Raw genomic sequence first — 16,773 nt, forward strand, 5'->3', positions numbered from 1 at the left:
CATGTATCAAGCAGGGAGGGGGGACGAAAAAAATAATTAAAAAAATTATTAAAAATAATAATAAAATTAAAAAACAAATAATATAACAAAAAATTTTAAAATAATAAAAAATAATAAAAATGCCCACCCCCCACCAAGGCTCTGCAAAACACACACACACTGCACCCATACACACACACACTGCACCCATACACACACACTGCACCCATACACACACACTGCACCCATACACACACACTGCACCCATACACACACACTGCACCCATACACACACACTGCACCCATACACACACACTGCACCCATACACACACTGCATTCATACACACACTGCATTCATACACACACTGCATTCATACACACTGCATTCATTATATACACACACTGTAAATAAATATTCAATTAATATAATTTTTTTAGGATCTAATTTTATTTAGAAATTTACCAGTAGCTGCTGCATTTCCCACCCTAGTCTTATACTCGAGTCAATAAGTTTTCCCATTTTTGGGGGGTAAAATTAGGGGCATCAGCTTATATTCTAGTATATATACGGTAAGCGCTGCACCGGTACATCTCCTTGTTCTTACCATTTCTATTTAAAAAGATATTACGGTGATATAGCAGCTACTTACACTAGGTGTATATAAAATTTAAAAAGCACATATTACTCAAATAGCGCTAATACTTTTTCTCTTTTATATATCGAAATACAGTTAGAATAAAATTACACACACATATATATATATATATATATATATATATTAATTTTTTATTTTTGTATTTTATTTTATGTATTTACATATTTATTTATTTTATATTATATATAAATATATATATTTAATCAATATCATTCTACGTGTATTTTGATTTTAATATATATATATATATATGCAGAGCATGGAAACCCTGAAATTACCCAGGAATCAGCTCTAGTGGATGTCTCAGTGAGTGCCACTGGAGGTGTTCCTAGGGAGCAATGTAAACACTGTCTTTTCTCTGAAAAGAAAGGTTTTTACATGAAAAGGCCTGCAGGGACTGACTATACTCACCAGAACAAATGCATTCAGCTGCAGTTGATCTGGTGACTAAAGTGCCTTTAAGTATATAAGCTCCCTTTTTTAGGTCTCCCTACTCTTTTTTTCATGTCCTCAGGGGACCTACAGGAATGAAAATGTCACTTATTTTTATAAATTGTGTTTTTTGGGCTCACCTTCCAATGTTTAAAGTTCCAATCCCCTAAAGCACTTTAGTTTGCTAAAAAGCCTTGTGTGTGAAAAGTGTGTCCTATTTTTTCAGCTGCACCGACACCTTCCCTGCAAAGATTTCTCATCCAGCTGCATTGGGAAGTCTGTGATTGGACAGGCACAGAAAGTCTGGGCGGGGTTTAAAAGGGAGGACTTGCAAAGGCAAGGTGTTGTTAGATATAACTCCAAAAAAAATGCGTAATTAAATACATACAAGTTTTCATTTGGGTTATATCTACAAAACATATTATGTATTTGGGCAGTAAAGTGTCCCTTTAACATAGGTTTTCCAGAAAGAATTCAGCCACTCCTTCTCTGATGGATCTTGCAAACAGCCTTCCAGGGCAGGACTAATATTTCAGAAACTGCAGCATGGGATATTGAAATTGAAATGTCACTTAACTTATTCTGCAACAGGGAAGGCTTAGCCTATTTCCATTTTTTGGTCCCAAATCCCACTATGGAGAGCTGTTGAGGAGGCTCTTACCTCTATTTAGTTTTACTATTGCTCATGCGATCTGTACAGAGTATCCTTAAATAGGCATTATGCTCTTTTGAAAGCACCGCAAAAAATGTATGATGCAGTTTAGTGATGTCGCAAACATAACATTTTCCGTTCGCGTTTACATAGTTGATGCAGAGTCTGGTTTTAATCCATAAAGGGCATAAATCACCTAACATTCCTAAATTGTTTGGAATAATGTGCTTTAAAACATCAGGTATGATGTTGTATCGATCAGGTAGTGTAAGGGTTACGCCCGCTTCACAGTGACAGATCAAACTCCCCGTTTAACGCACCGCAAACAACCGCAAACAGTCCATTTGCACAACCGCAAACTCCCCATTTGCGCAAGGTTGGATACCAAGCTAGCCATGTTCCTTGTCCTCACTGATGTCATTGAAGGTCTCTTCCTCCACCCAGCCACGTACAACACCAAGGGTCCCGAAAGGTGACAACAAGCCCCCTGTATTTTTTTTTTTTAATGTACACTACTGTTACACCAGATATGAGTTGCACTGGTGTGACACTGTGCCCTGGCAGGCCCTGAAACGCACACGTGTGAAGGAAACTGACTGCTATTATATTACAGTCAAAAAAGTTTTTGTTTTTTTTAAATGCAAGCTATTGTGACACCAGATATGAGTGGTGGCACTGGGACCAACTTAAAAATATTGGATATCGCTAAAAATCATGATCACTATATACTTTCTCTACAAACCTCTAAAACGAACCAAACTACTCATCCATCCGCTATACCACTTTATCCCACCTAGAACTAGTGCCCAGTTAAAATACTTGACTCTTACTTACCCACACTCAGTCATGCCACACACATTTCACCACTACTCTCACTGAATCCCTCTGACTACGGCTAAATTCATCTTCTACATCAGAACACTACTCCTAAGATTGGGTTGTATCCATGTCTCGGGTCTTTCATTTAGAATAGGGGCAGCTTCGGTCTCCTTCAACACTGACACTCCAGTGCATATTATTAAAAGATTGGGCAGATGGAAATCCTCAGTCTACAACCGATATATTCCTCATCCCGAGAAAGAAATGAGGAAAGCTTTTAAAAGTTTGGCTTTGTAAATTTGATGCAATAAGTGTTTTTCTTTAATACCTTTTCACCCTCTTTGCATGAACCCGATTTACATATATTACTAATATGTTTCTGAACATATATATTATATTATTCACTCACTCACTCACTCTCTGGGCCGGCCTAAGACATCATGCTGCCTAGGTCCAATGATAAATGACTATGGGGGATAATGTATAATAAACACAGGTTACTGGCTATGGGGGGGGGGGGGGATAATGTATAATAAACACAGGTTACTGGCTATGGGGGGGATAATGTATAATAAACACAGGTTACTGGCTATGGGAGGGATAATGTATAATAAACACAGGTTACTGGCTATGGGAGGATAATGTATAATAAACACAGATTACTGGCTATGGGAGGGATAATATATAATAAGCACAGGTTACTGGCTATGGGGGGGATAATGTATAATATGCACAGGTTACTGGCTATGGGGGGGGATAATGTATAATATGCACAGGTTACTGGCTATGGGAGGGATAATGTATAATAAACACAGGTTACTGGTTGTGGGGGGATAATGTATAATAAAAATAGAAATCCAGCGCACTCGCTTATCAACTAAACAGCTACTTTGATGCTGACAGATTTGACTAGTTTTATTAAAAACACCTTATCTAGGCAAACAATAATGGGGGTTTAGTTACACTATATGATCATATATTGCATAAGCCTGCCACAAACGTCAATGTACCCCATCTTTGGCAGGTCCTACTCTCACCGTCTACTAAATGAGCTACTCACTTGGGGGAAATCCTTCCATCTCGAGTTCTCTGCAGTACAGGGTCCTGAGATGAGGCACCTGTGACAGGGAGGGGTGCAAAACCAAGGAGCTGGCTATACTCCTAAATATATATGGGAAAACAAGGGGCTGGCTGCACTCACCTAAACATGCTTAAATGGGGTGCTGCTGGGGGCCAATACGAGGGATGTCATAGTAAAATTTCTGCATTACCCAACAAAAGAAGCAGTCCTTCGGAAAGGCAGAGACGGCCCCATCGCTTATGGAGGAACGAACATCGCACTCTATCAAGACCTGGCCCCCAGCACACTTCAACGCCGGAGGACATGGAAACCGATCACAGAGGCACTACGGAGAGCGGAGATCAGATATGCATGGGAGTTCCCCTTCAGGCTGATGGCGTTCCGGGAGGGCAGAACCCATGCTCTCACAGTCGGAGGGGTCCCGCGGCGCTTCCTCAGAGACCTGGGCCTGGAGCCCCCAAGGGACCTTCCTGACGCATCGATTCCCGCGGAGGATCTACAACCGCTTCCCATCGAGTGGCACCAGGCCTGAGCCTGGGAATCGGGTATCGTATAAAGTTTATTGACAGTGTGTGTGGGGTGGGGGGAGATGGGGGGTTTGGGGGACTGTTTGGGTGGGGGGGCTTGAGCCGGGGGGCACGTAGTAGAGAAGAAGGAGATCTGTAATCCCTGGGGTATTAGACAGGTGGGGTGTGGGTTGTGGCAGCGGGATACACTGGAGGGCCTACTCGGTAAAGCTCCATTTGGCGGGCACAATGTTCCCCTCCTCGTGGTTAGTAAAATAATCTTTAGTGATAAAAAGAAAAAATATTAAAAAAAAAGGGGGGACTCCCATGTTGGAGTGAGTGGCGGATCCTTACAACGGAGGTCTCTGTGGGGTGTGGGCCTTGAGGGGCGGGGGGTGGTACATATTCTTGGGCCGATGATCTCCGGGCTGGGAGCGCCCCAATATCTTGCCCGGGGTAGGTTTAAGGTAAAGGAATGCTTACGCGACATGTAACCTGTGGACCCCAGAGCGGTACCTCAGATGGACATGGGGATGAGTGCGGACAGCAGCGTACTGTAGGATGCCATTAGAAGGTTGGGGGGGGGATACGTAAGAATGGAAATCACGCAAACACATATGTAACATGAACGGTGCGGTCGGCCCATCTCCGAGGGCTCTCCCTATGGCACAACGGACCACTACACAAAAGCCTCTGCTAAAGCTGCATATCCGCCTACAACAAAGGGGGGAACAACCGTAGCCCCCTTGCCTGACCCTAGATTGGCGGGGTGTGGGGGGCCCCTCCACCCCCCTGTACATACTCTTTCCCTGATGGCAACTGTAACACCCAGGGCCCACAACACACAATATCGGAAGGAGAATAACACAGGTAAGGAGTTTATTAAATTTCCACACAAAAAAAAAAGAAAGGGAAAAAAACCAAAAAAAAAAACCAGAACAATTGTAACACTACACACACACACACACACTAAACATCTCTTATCTTAGTAGAAACGCTCTACTATAGTTTGCTTAAAACTACTAAAACCAGGGGGTAACACGTGGAGACCAGCGGGTAATCTACTGATGGGAGGGAGCATTTGTTCGTCCACTGGGTCCAACGAGTACCCTAATAGGGGGTTCCATAGTTCTAGTTTGCAGACTAATTAGCTGTGTCACAGGTCAGGGTCACGTCACGCGACGTGTCCCAGGTTTAAAAGTTTGTTTACTTGTTGTCAAATGCACTGCAGTGTTAAAAGGTACAGTTAAATGGTCTACAGTGGTTCACGGGCGCCGTGCGCCGTTGAATGGCCGGACCGTATTCCCCGACAAAGTCTGGCGGGATATAAGACCAGACAGGTTCGTCAACTACTCCAGTGCAAGTTGATTGCACTCAATCTCTTAACCTTTTCTACCACTATCTCTCTCTTTCTTTCTCTCAACGGCGGGGGGCGGCCGCCTGGCAGAGGGTTGGGCAACGCAAAAGCCATAATAGTGATAATAGCGATAGCTCCCTGAAGGACTTGCCCTGAAGGACTTGGTTCCCTCTACTGATGAGACGCACAATGGACGAGCCATGGATGCTTCCCTCCCATGTTACTTCAAAAGCACACAGTTAATCCTTCTCCTCAAGACCTGACCCTTGTGACCTGGCTTTTAAAAAAAAGGACTCCTTGTTCTGTTCTGGTGTTTCTTCTGCAGTGGCATATACACTTTTCAAAGCAAGAAATTAGCCAATTTAGGTTGTTACCATAGAATATGGAATATCTTTAAATATCTCATAAAAGAGATTTTCTATCTCCTCAACTCACAGACAACTTTGATTTCCTCCAAGACAAGTTGCATAAAAGTCAAAGCCAAGCCAGAGTTCCATGAAAGCCCAAATCGCAGCATTATCTGCCTTGATTTATTTCAGATAGGCATTGGACCCAGTGTAAGCAAGATTCCTCAGAGCCATCCTTAGTAGAAGACCACCAGTTAAACGTCTGCCTCCACCATGGGATTTACTGTGGGTTCTCAAGGCTTTGACGAAGGCTTCCTTTGAACCTATTGATGTGATCCAGGACTTACTACTTACATTAGAGACACAGTTCTTAGTTGCCATAGCTTCGGCTGAACTCCATGTCCTTTCAGCAGAGAAACCTTGATATAACAAGATCCGGTATTCTCTGTCCATCTCTAGAATTCCTTCCAAAACTGGTGCCAACATTCTATAATTTACAGGGTATTTCTCTTCCTTCTTTCTTCCCAAATCCTGCTTCTCCTGACGAGGTAAAGTGGAATAAGCTTTTTGTTAAAAGATGCCTTAAAGTTTACTTAGTAAGGACAAATTAATTTAGGAAACTACAAAACCTTTTGCTCTCCACTGGGCACCAGAAGAGGAGAAGCAGCTTCAAAGGCTCAGGGTTCCTCCTGTATCTATCAGGGCTCACTCGACATTGCATTGCTGCATTTTGGGCTTCAGTGGCTGAAGTTTCTGTGGAGGACAATTACAGGGCAGCAATTTGGTCCTCTCTTCTGATATTCATAAATCATTACAGACTGGATGTATTTCATCCACCTGAATCTAACTTTTGTAGAGAAGTCCTTATGGTGGATTTGTCCTCATTATAATAATTTTTTTGGCTTATTACATTCTATTTAGTGTTTGTGTTCCAAGGTGGAAGATTGTAAAGGTCAGAGGCCTAGCCGACAGTTACAGATGCAGAGATCCCTCACCTCATCAGGAGAATGCTCTCAAGCCTCTTCCCACCAAAGCAGACTAGAGCTGTGCTGCTGGACGGCTGTTTCCGACTCCAAGCATCACCAGCAAACACCTCTAAAACTGTCATGAGTCGTGATCATCAGATTCCAGAATGGTTCGGACAGGCAAGCTCTCAGGTCAGTGATTTGTAAGGTGTGCTTTGATAAGCACACTGTAAGAAATGGGATGCCTTTAAAATTATATTTTTCATTTTAATATATTGACATATGCTTTGTGAAGGTATTTTGTGTAATAAGCTATCTGGTTTCACAATGGAATTCCATTTACATTTAAAAGAGGTTGTCATCAATGGGTACAAAGGGTACAAATCTTTACTATAAAGGTTTCAGGGATCATGTTATCAGGAGATCAGAAGATCAAAGTAATTAACATCTAGGTGTAACCATGAAGTTTGTTTTTTCCAAGCCATCCTGTCCAATCTACCCAGAAACCAACCCTAACTGGTCACTTTTTACAGAGTGTTGTAGTGTAACTGGAGGGAAGAGATCAAAGAAAAGGACTTGTGTAAAGATGGAACTCTCTGTGAAAAGACGGCGGGATAAACCACTTTTGCGAGGGAAAAGAAATTCTGTGACTTGTAGTTAATGACAGCAAGAACCATTCTTTAAAAGAACAGCCAAGGAGGTTGGGCTCTCTTTCTCTCTTTGTCTTTTTTGGGGAGGACAGCGCAGCGAGCAGTGGTACCATGGTGAACTGAGAGAGACTGTCCCAGACTACCAAAGATGAAGGTGCAAGGAGAAGATTTTCATTTTTTAAGTATTGCCCTTTGTCTATGTATGTTTTGATTATGTACCAGATATGGTTATAATGTGTAATGTGTATATCCTTCGAAAATCTGTAACAGTATCCTAAATCAATATTAACAATACATTTTATTATACACTTGTGTTTTTGTCTTATTTGTCACACATTCCCTAAAAGAATATTCTTGTAAGAGGGTCATAATTTCTTACACACCTTACAATTCTACCCAGATCTGTCCAGGACCACAATGGACTGGCGGAGGTCCCTGCAACCCTTAACGTCCAAACTAATACCCTACAAGTGGGGTTCACCTAGATGCCTTCTGATAACCTGCACTACTGGGACTCTGAGGGTTCACAAGGCTGCTGAAGTGGCCAATACCCTGCAGCTACTGGGATTGCCCGCCACCGGAGGGAAACCAACACCACTGGTGCACTCTCCACAACTGACAGCATGGGACCCAGCTAGAGTTCGCCCATTTGTACCGACCGCCATGAGTGACACTCATGCATCCACTGCTCTATCCTGAGGGCTCCACTAATTTACACCTAAATGCATGAGTTCTATAGTTTGTTTTATTTTTATGTTTCAAGCATAGTTTATCCTTTAATTTCACTCTCTCATAGCAAAGCACTTTTCCAGATGAGTATCCTAATATACACATACAAAATTAAAACCACCACCTTCTGCTGGCATTGGGGGTTTGTCCCACCATGCATCCCTCCCCTCCTACCTACAATACCTGGTTTTGCTCATTACAATTGTTGCCCAGAAAAGTAGGTGTCAGCCTCTTGGCCAATACAATAGGCGCAAATTCCTGAAGAACCTCCAACTTAGACAAGAGGCACAAAGCAAAGCGTACCTCACAATCCCGAAAAGAGTGCTCTGGTGACAGGCTCTGCTACAGCATACGGAATTTACTCACAATATCTCCAATACCTAAAAGCTTGAGCATACTCTTACTATGTTCTTATAAAAAGTGTAATTTTTAGTTCAATATGTTTTAGCTCAGAATGCAATGCACTCCTCATGACTACCTCTACAGAGGATTTCCATCCTTAATGGCAAGTTACTTTAAGAGTTCCACTGCTAACGTTTTAGCACTTTCCCCAGCAACCCCGATATAGGGCCTACAAGCAATAGGTTTTATCTTGGTAATTGTTCCTTTTCTCTGTAGAAAACTCAGCTATGTTTACAGCCTGCGTGCTGTCATTCTTGTTCATATAACTACATAACAAAAATAAATATATATTTTTTTTAAATGGAGAGAAAAGTGTCAAAACACTAAATATACTGGAGTGTGATTTGCTGCGAGCTGGGAGGAAACCCTGGGAAGCTGAATTGTTTTATAAAAGCTATGTTTATTTCATTTATGTTACCACACTGCACTAACTGGTGACATTAGGTGGTTTTAAATATAGATATATGTAATCAAAACACTAACTAGCCTGGCTGATATACTTTCTGCAAATATATACTCATGTGCAGTGGTTTGTAATTCTCTGACTATTAAAATAATAAGTCATAACCTAAGTATGCCAAATTTTGCAACGTTTTAGTTTTAAAACGGTAATTCATCTATTTTGTTTAGTTGCCCGTGTTGTGTAGAAATTATTAAAAGGTTACTCCAACCACCATGACCACTTTATCTTGAAACATTACAAATACCGAGTTATAGCTAGTTGTGTGCTGGGGGCTATTTGCACACCCGGCACACGGGACTTAGGCAAGTCTAATGCCAATTCTGTGCATTCATTACCGACATTGTCAGCGGACACAGCACGCTGACAACATATGTTCAAATATTCCCCTTGCAGGCAGAGAGCCTACAAGGGGAAAATAGCTCTCACCTCCCACCATCAGTCTCTATGGGTGCTCCCTCTGTTGCTCATTGACATACGTGTAAAAAAAAAAAAAAAACTACATCCCACCATCTTCAAACGTGTGTGCATTCTGAGATGTCAAAATGGTCCAATTAGAGGCTTTAGTGATGTCAATAGGGGGTGTAGAAGGGCAGTAGCTTAAGCTTTGCGCGGCACTGGATTCAAGGCAAGTAAAATCTTTTTTTATAGGTTTTAAATTGAAAGTGGGGATCTTCTTAATAGGGCATATTACGCCGGAAAGGTCACCTCTCTCCAAAGCGTTATAGCAACCCTTTAATTGTAAAATTAAGGGGGGGGAAATGTGTTGATTTTTTTTCCCCTCCATATTTGAATATGTCGTTCAAATGTAATGCAAGAATATGATCTAGGAGTGTGGAAAAGCACAATACCAAAAGGCCAAATAGTTTAACCTAGTGCAGCTATTGTGTATAAGCTGATGTAGACGCAACAGCAAGCAAAATTTAGCCCACTAGTGCAGTACAAATTTATTCAAAGTACAGACGTTTCAGGACCCCTGTCCCTTGATCAATGAAATGTTGAAATTGCGGTAGATTGAATGCATAGTGAAAAAATGTCCTTGGTCACAAATGCTTCATATTTCAAAAGAGCCTCGGTCTTAAGGGGTGGTTAATAAATATATAAACATATATTACTGTTTTTCCCTATGTTGGTTACTATTTCTCACTTAGTATAGCAATCTCATAGCAGGAAAATGCTTTTGTCAGTGTACTTCAAAATATAATATTCTAATATTTTGCAATACACTGATTGACCCATTTTTGGACCATTTGGCCCATTTTTTGTGACCTTCTTTGGTTTAATCTGATTCATTTTTTCCAAACCAATATATGGGTGTCCTGATATCAAAATATTCAATTATCTGTAAACTCCATGCACAAGTCTAGCATTCATAACTGAAGACTTAATTAAAGGAGAAGCAGCTGCTACAAGAAGACTGTTCTAGTGTTGGATTACATGTAATATTGGGGGGAGGTGGCAGTAGTTAAATCAATAATACATAATGATAATAAGTTATTTTATATATCACATGATTATCATCACAACAATAATTGAATGAACAGAAGTGAATCAGTTTGCAAAAATTGTGTAAATTATTATTTTTTTTAAAGTCATTCAGTTAGAGATTTTTTCCAGTAAGGTATTTTCATGTACTGTGTTCCATTCGTTGTCTGAGAGCGGTCAGCTCATGCTTTCAGCCAGACAATGGCGACTGGAGCGACTGGAGCGGCTTCCAGCTTTTACAGTTCTGCAGAAGCCTAGGACTCCAGTGGAGAGCCTGGTAAGAGGGCAAACCATTAAAAATGCTTTGTCTTATTACCAAGGAACCAGGCCAAGTTACTTGTTGCATCAGGAGTCCAGTACAGTAGGCTGCAGGCAATGGTTATGAAACTTAACATAACCCTTTAAGCTTTTGCCATTTGAGAGCCAAGGTGTCAGGATCGGGACAGGGATCCAACACGCAAAGTACAAACAGGACAGGGTACGTATACCGGACCTTAGAATGGCCGGACTAACGTACGGAGAGTAAAGAGAATGGTCAGAAACAAGCCGAGGTCGAGGGAACGAGAGGACAGGTGAGCGAGGAACAAGCCGGGTCAAGGATACCAGAGGGAAACAGAGTAAGTCAAACTAGCCGGGTCGGAACCAAAGGAATAACTGAAATCGCCAGAGCACTGTGTGACTAGACAGGCTAGAACCACGACAGGGCAATGAGTGAATGGGAGAAACAGGTTTAAATACCCTGGTTACAGTGAGTATACCCGCCTCCGACGAGTCCTGAGTGGCTTCCAGTCACTTGAGTGACAGATCGGTCCGGACTGACGTCATGACGTCAGGCAGCGTGCGTGACGTCATAAAATGAGACGGATCCCTCGCGGCCGGCGTGAGAGTGTCTAGGAGAGCCACGAGGGATGGAGGAAGCCGACCTGCTGGAGGTGTAAACTACTAAGTCTCTACCTCTTTCGGAGGTAGAGGCTTCAGGTACCCTGACACAAGGCAATTGAAAGTGCGAGGTAATATGAGTAAATATTCCTCTGATGCCACCAATGTTTGACACAGCCTATATAATTCGTTATGTAGAGAATTATGTAACAAGCCTCTGTAAATAAACTAGAAAGTACATATGGATTCTTCTAGCCATTCCTATCGGGTTTTTGCATGGCTTTTCCTAGGCAGTACTGAGATAAAAACTCCTGGCAAGCCCAAATAGCTTTTGGATACACAGGAAATAGACTGTGAGGCTAATTTACCAACATTTTGATTTATCATCATTTATGTTACTTACCTGTAAGTGATGACAGGCAATGAAATAAATGTCTAGGGTTGTTCTTAGACATAATCGTTTACATTTAGATTTGCTATATGCGCTGCTATGTTAATGCATTTCAAAGCTGTGTTGAGACATATTTACCTTTGAATATGGGACATATTTTCCAAACGCCAGCTGCTCCTTCTCTATTAAATTGTCCTAAAGCTAGTTCCATGTAGAAAAGAGGCATCCCTGCAATAACCATGAAAAAGAGGTATGGAACCAGAAAGGCACCTGCAGGAGAATAATAGAATATTAAAACTCTAGTTTCAATGTGAACACCAAAAATAGGGCAAAACACAGTGTGCATCTGTGAATATGTGAATCAAACAGATTGACAAACAGCACGTTTGATCATAATGGGTGATATAACTGCAATGCCATGCACATTGTAGATACGTGGTATAGCTGCACTTACTGTATGTATGCATAGATTGCCTGTTTACATTCTGTTTGGGATTTGAATAAGCAATATATCAGGATCCTGATCAATAACCATATGGATGTTTATTTAACCCCTTAAGGACTGGACTGTTTTTGCGATGTTGTACATTTGCGACCAGGCCTCTTTTTACACTTTTGTGGTGTTTGTGTTCAGCTGTAATTTTCCGCTCTCTCATTTACTGTTCCTATACAAATTATATATTGTTTTTTTCAGGACAAAAAAGGCTTTCTTTACATACCATTATTTATATAATCTCTATAATTATATAATTTAGTTAAAAAAAACAAACAAATGATAAAAAATTTAAAAAAATACATTTTTTTTTACTTGAAAAATCTTTTACTCATCTACAAAAGCGAATAAAAAAACCTGCTAAATAGATTCCAAATTTTGTCCTGAGTTTTAAAATACCCAGTGTTTACATGCTTTTTTTGCAAGTTATAGGGTTATAGGTACAAGTAGGATATTGCGGTTTCAAAACATAAATTTTTTCAAATTTATCAATAGAGACATTGTAACATTATTATCTGTCAAAAGTCTCTGAATAACACCACACATGTACATATATAGTAGACAACCCAGGGTATTCAATATAGGGTATGTCCAGTCTTTTTAAGTAGCCACCTAGTCGCAAACACTGGCCAAAGTTAGCGTTCATATTTGTTTTCTGTGTGAAAAAAGTAAAAAACTAAATTGAACGCTAATTTTGGCCAGTGTTTGTGACTAAGTGGCTACTACAAAAGCCTGGACATACCCCATTTGCAATACCTTGGGTTGTCTTCTTTTGCAAATGGTATGCCATCATGGGGGTAATTCTCATTCCTGGGCTACCAACCTGGCCATTTTCAATGTAAAAATATTTGACCCATATATTTGACCCTGTAGCTTTCAAAAACGCTATAAAATCTGTACATGGGGGGTACTGTTATACTCGGGAGACTTTCCTGAACACAAATATTAGTGTTTCAAAACAGGAAAACATATCACAACAATTATATCATCAGTAAAAGTGCTGTTTGTGTGTGAAAAATGTGAAAAAAGTCACTTTCACTGACAATATAATCGCTGTGATAGGTTTTACTGTTTTGAATCACTAATATTTGTGTTCAGTGAAGTCTCCCGAGTAAAACGGTACCCCCCATGTACAGGTTTTAGGGTGTCATAGAAAGTATTTTTATTAACATGTACCTTTATTTATTTTTTCTGATTTTACACTAGCAGGGAGACTGCCTGTCAGCACAGACAGTCCCCCTGCAGGCAGACACATGGACACCTATTGTGGCCATGTGATCGCCCTGTTGAGCGATCACATGGCCCCAGGGGCCCTAATCCGCCATGGGGAGACTGTCTGGGCTGCAGGCAGTCTCCCCACACCGGGAGAACCGCCGATCGCCGCCGGGGGAACGACAGCGATCGGGTAAGTACATTGCACCGTTAGGGCGGTTCAGGACCGTCATCGGTCGGCAATGCAAAAATGCCGATGACGGTCCTGAACCGTCCTCGGTCGCTAAGGGGTTAAAGAGGCTCTGTCATATTTTTCTTTTCTTTTTCCTATAGCTTAATGATAATATTCCTCTCCTGATCACTTGCTTTTATTTATATGCATTATCTCTTTTTCTTGCACCAGATCTCAATACCTGGGCACAGCCATTTTAGTATTTGCTGTCCATGACATCTGCCATTCTGTGGAATTGATTTGCTGATAAATTGTGGGTAATTCTGATTGGCAACTGAAACTGAACCTTGCTTTAAGCTCTGCCCATTGTCAACGTTTGACAATTTGCTATACATAAGGAATAGTAGTCCCTACTTACCCTTCTGTCTTTTACGAAAAAATAAAAAGATTTTCACACACTGAGCCATTAACCCCTTAAGGACACATGACATGTGTGACATGTCATGATTCCTTTTTATTCCAGAAGTTTGGTCCTTAAGGGGTTAAAGGCAATTATGTGTTGTGAACCAAGTCAAACTCAGTTTTTAATCAAAAAATCCTGCTCTGTTTGATTGGTGCAATGTTGGATTTGCCACACATTCCCACTGGTCTTCCAATGTTCCCTTGAGGAAGCCAAGGAGGCAGGTTACCATGCAAGACCAACGCACTGTATGATGTAAGGTAAGTAAATTGGTTATTTTAACCCTTTTGTGGGAGGACCCAATACTCCAAAAAGTTAGAAGGACGCTAAAGCTAACAATATTTGTTTTCTTAACCCCTCGTGGCACCCAAAGGGTTAAAAACCCTTTAAACACCAATTCCAGCACCAAAACCCTTTGGGTTTGCTCCGCCTCCTCCAACATCAGCTCCCAGGGGAAACCTAATACGAATGTGCGTATAGGACATTAGGCCTTTCCAATAGGAAAGCATCAAAGAATCAACACTTTCCCATGGGGGATTTTGAGACACTGGAGGATTTCCAGTGTTTATGTAAATGCAGGAAGCACCTCTAGTGGCAGTCTGATAGACAGCCATGGGAGGCAGTCTTAACCCTGCAAGATAAACTTTGCAGTTTATCTGAAACTGCAATGTTTTAGATTGCAGGATTAAGCGACAGGGACAGCGCACCCAGGGCCGGCCCTAGGGGTGTGCGAGCTGTGTGGCCGCACAGGGCGCCATGGCAGTAGGGGTCGCCATGCAGCCGACACAGCTCGCACATGCTATGAGTGACAGCTGTGAGAGATGCTCATTGCATTCATACAATACAGGTTGCGCTGTGTAGCGTGGCCGCGTGGCACCCGGTTGGAGGATTTCATTATCCTCCTCTCAGGTCTATAAGTGAGGGCGAAGCTAAATTCCGCCGAACCTCTGCCTGGTAAGTGACGGGAAGCAGGAAGGAGTTTCTGCTCACCTACCTTACCACTGTGTGCCTGCTCCCCCACCTGATCACTGTGCCCCTGCTCCCACACGTGCCCACGCTCCCCCACCTGCCCACTGTGCCCCTGCTCCCTCACCTGCCAACTGTGCCCCTGCTCCCCCACCTACCACTACACATCTGCTGCTCCCCCACCTACCCACTGTGCCCCCTGCTCCCCACCTACCACTACACTGCCCCTGCTCCCCCACCTTACACCACACTACTCCTGCTCTCCCACCCTCCTCCACTGTGCCCCCTGCTCCACCACGCCTGCTCCACCACCTACCACTACACTACTTCTGCTCCCCCACTCACCACTACACTACCCCTGTTCCCACACTACCCCTGCAACACACTACCCCTGCATCCTCCTCCACTGTGCCCCCTGCTCCTCCACTTACCACCACTGTGCCCCTCCACTGTGCCCCTGCTACCCAATCTACCACTACACTACACCTGCTCCCCACACCTACCATAACTGTGCCCTCTGCTCCTCCACCTACCACTACACTGTCCCTGCTCCCCCATCTACCACCACACTTTCTCTGCTCCCCACATACCACCGCTGTGCCCCCTACTCCCCCAGCTACCACTACACTGTCCCTGCTCCCCCATCTACCACTACATAGCCCCTGCTCCCCACACACGGCACAAATATCACATACATCCATTCTATAAGAAGAAGTGGTTAGGGTTCATATAGTGTCCCTTTAACCTTCAGCAACTGTCAGCTGATTCTCAACTTTCATTCACCCCTATTTCTCTTTCTCTGGCTATTTCCTTGTACAATACTGCCCTTATCTGACCAGGAGAAAGCAGTCACACTAAAAACATACACCTCCAGGTGGACACACCTCCAACCATGGCACACTAAGTAAGCCCTCTACCTACACATACTCCCATTTAGCTTAATGCTGCTGGAGGAAGTCTCACATATTGTCAGACTCCATAAAAAAAAATTGCATACACTTGTACAGCACAGCCCTCTTCCTCACTAAACAATCATACTTTCCTTCTCTTATTAGCTCATACTCTTACAATCTCCCTGCTGTGACCACCTCCATACTGACTTTACAGCTGATAACTTTGCAATCTTTTCAACAAGTTTAATCAGTTAAGGAAAAAATTCTCCCTTCAAATTTTCTCTCAACCTGCCTTGGACTGTACCTCTCCTAACCTTCAGGCCTTCTCCTAGGCTACTGAATAGGAGGTGTCTGTGCTTCTCTTTTCCTCTCGCCCCACCACTTGTCCCCCATTCCATCTCACATTCTCAGCTCCTTCCCCTTGTCTTGTGCCATCTTAAGGCATATCTTCAACTACCCTCTTACTTCTGGCATCCTTTCCTCTCCTCTTAAAAATGCTACGGTAATTCTCATCTTAAAAAAGTATCCCTTGACCAATCTTTCCCATCTAACTACCATCTTGTATATCTACACCCTTTCTCCTTAAAGATTCTGGAACTTTAACCCCCTTCTCGACCCTCTTTAATCTAGCTTCTGCTCCTGTCAGGACCAGGTAAGACGGCAAACCATTGTAAAATGATTTGCCCCATTACCGGGAAATTGTGCTTGGATTCTCCTCACATTATAACCACTAAAAAGGGCTGTAGTGGTTATGATGACTGAAGCAACCCTTTAATAAATTGTCCT

At 42.4% G+C, this 16,773-nt stretch overlaps 2 protein-coding genes across 2 annotated transcripts in view; both read right to left on the minus strand.

Annotated features, from left to right (window-relative positions):
* OTULINL (OTU deubiquitinase with linear linkage specificity like) overlaps positions 1-16,773 on the minus strand; it is a 394,233-nt gene that overhangs the window by 270,876 nt on the left and 106,584 nt on the right. The window lies entirely within an intron of this gene.
* The window catches only part of SLC6A3 (solute carrier family 6 member 3), a 162,540-nt gene that overhangs the window by 106,915 nt on the left and 38,852 nt on the right, over positions 1-16,773 (minus strand). Inside the window, exon 3 of the mRNA XM_063450566.1 lies at positions 11,930-12,061. Within this exon, the coding sequence (XP_063306636.1) occupies positions 11,930-12,061 (132 nt within the window). The remainder of the gene's footprint in view (positions 1-11,929; positions 12,062-16,773) is intronic.

Source organism: Pelobates fuscus, chromosome 4, assembly GCF_036172605.1.
Source record: "Pelobates fuscus isolate aPelFus1 chromosome 4, aPelFus1.pri, whole genome shotgun sequence".
NCBI classification, from domain to species: Eukaryota; Metazoa; Chordata; class Amphibia; order Anura; family Pelobatidae; genus Pelobates; species Pelobates fuscus.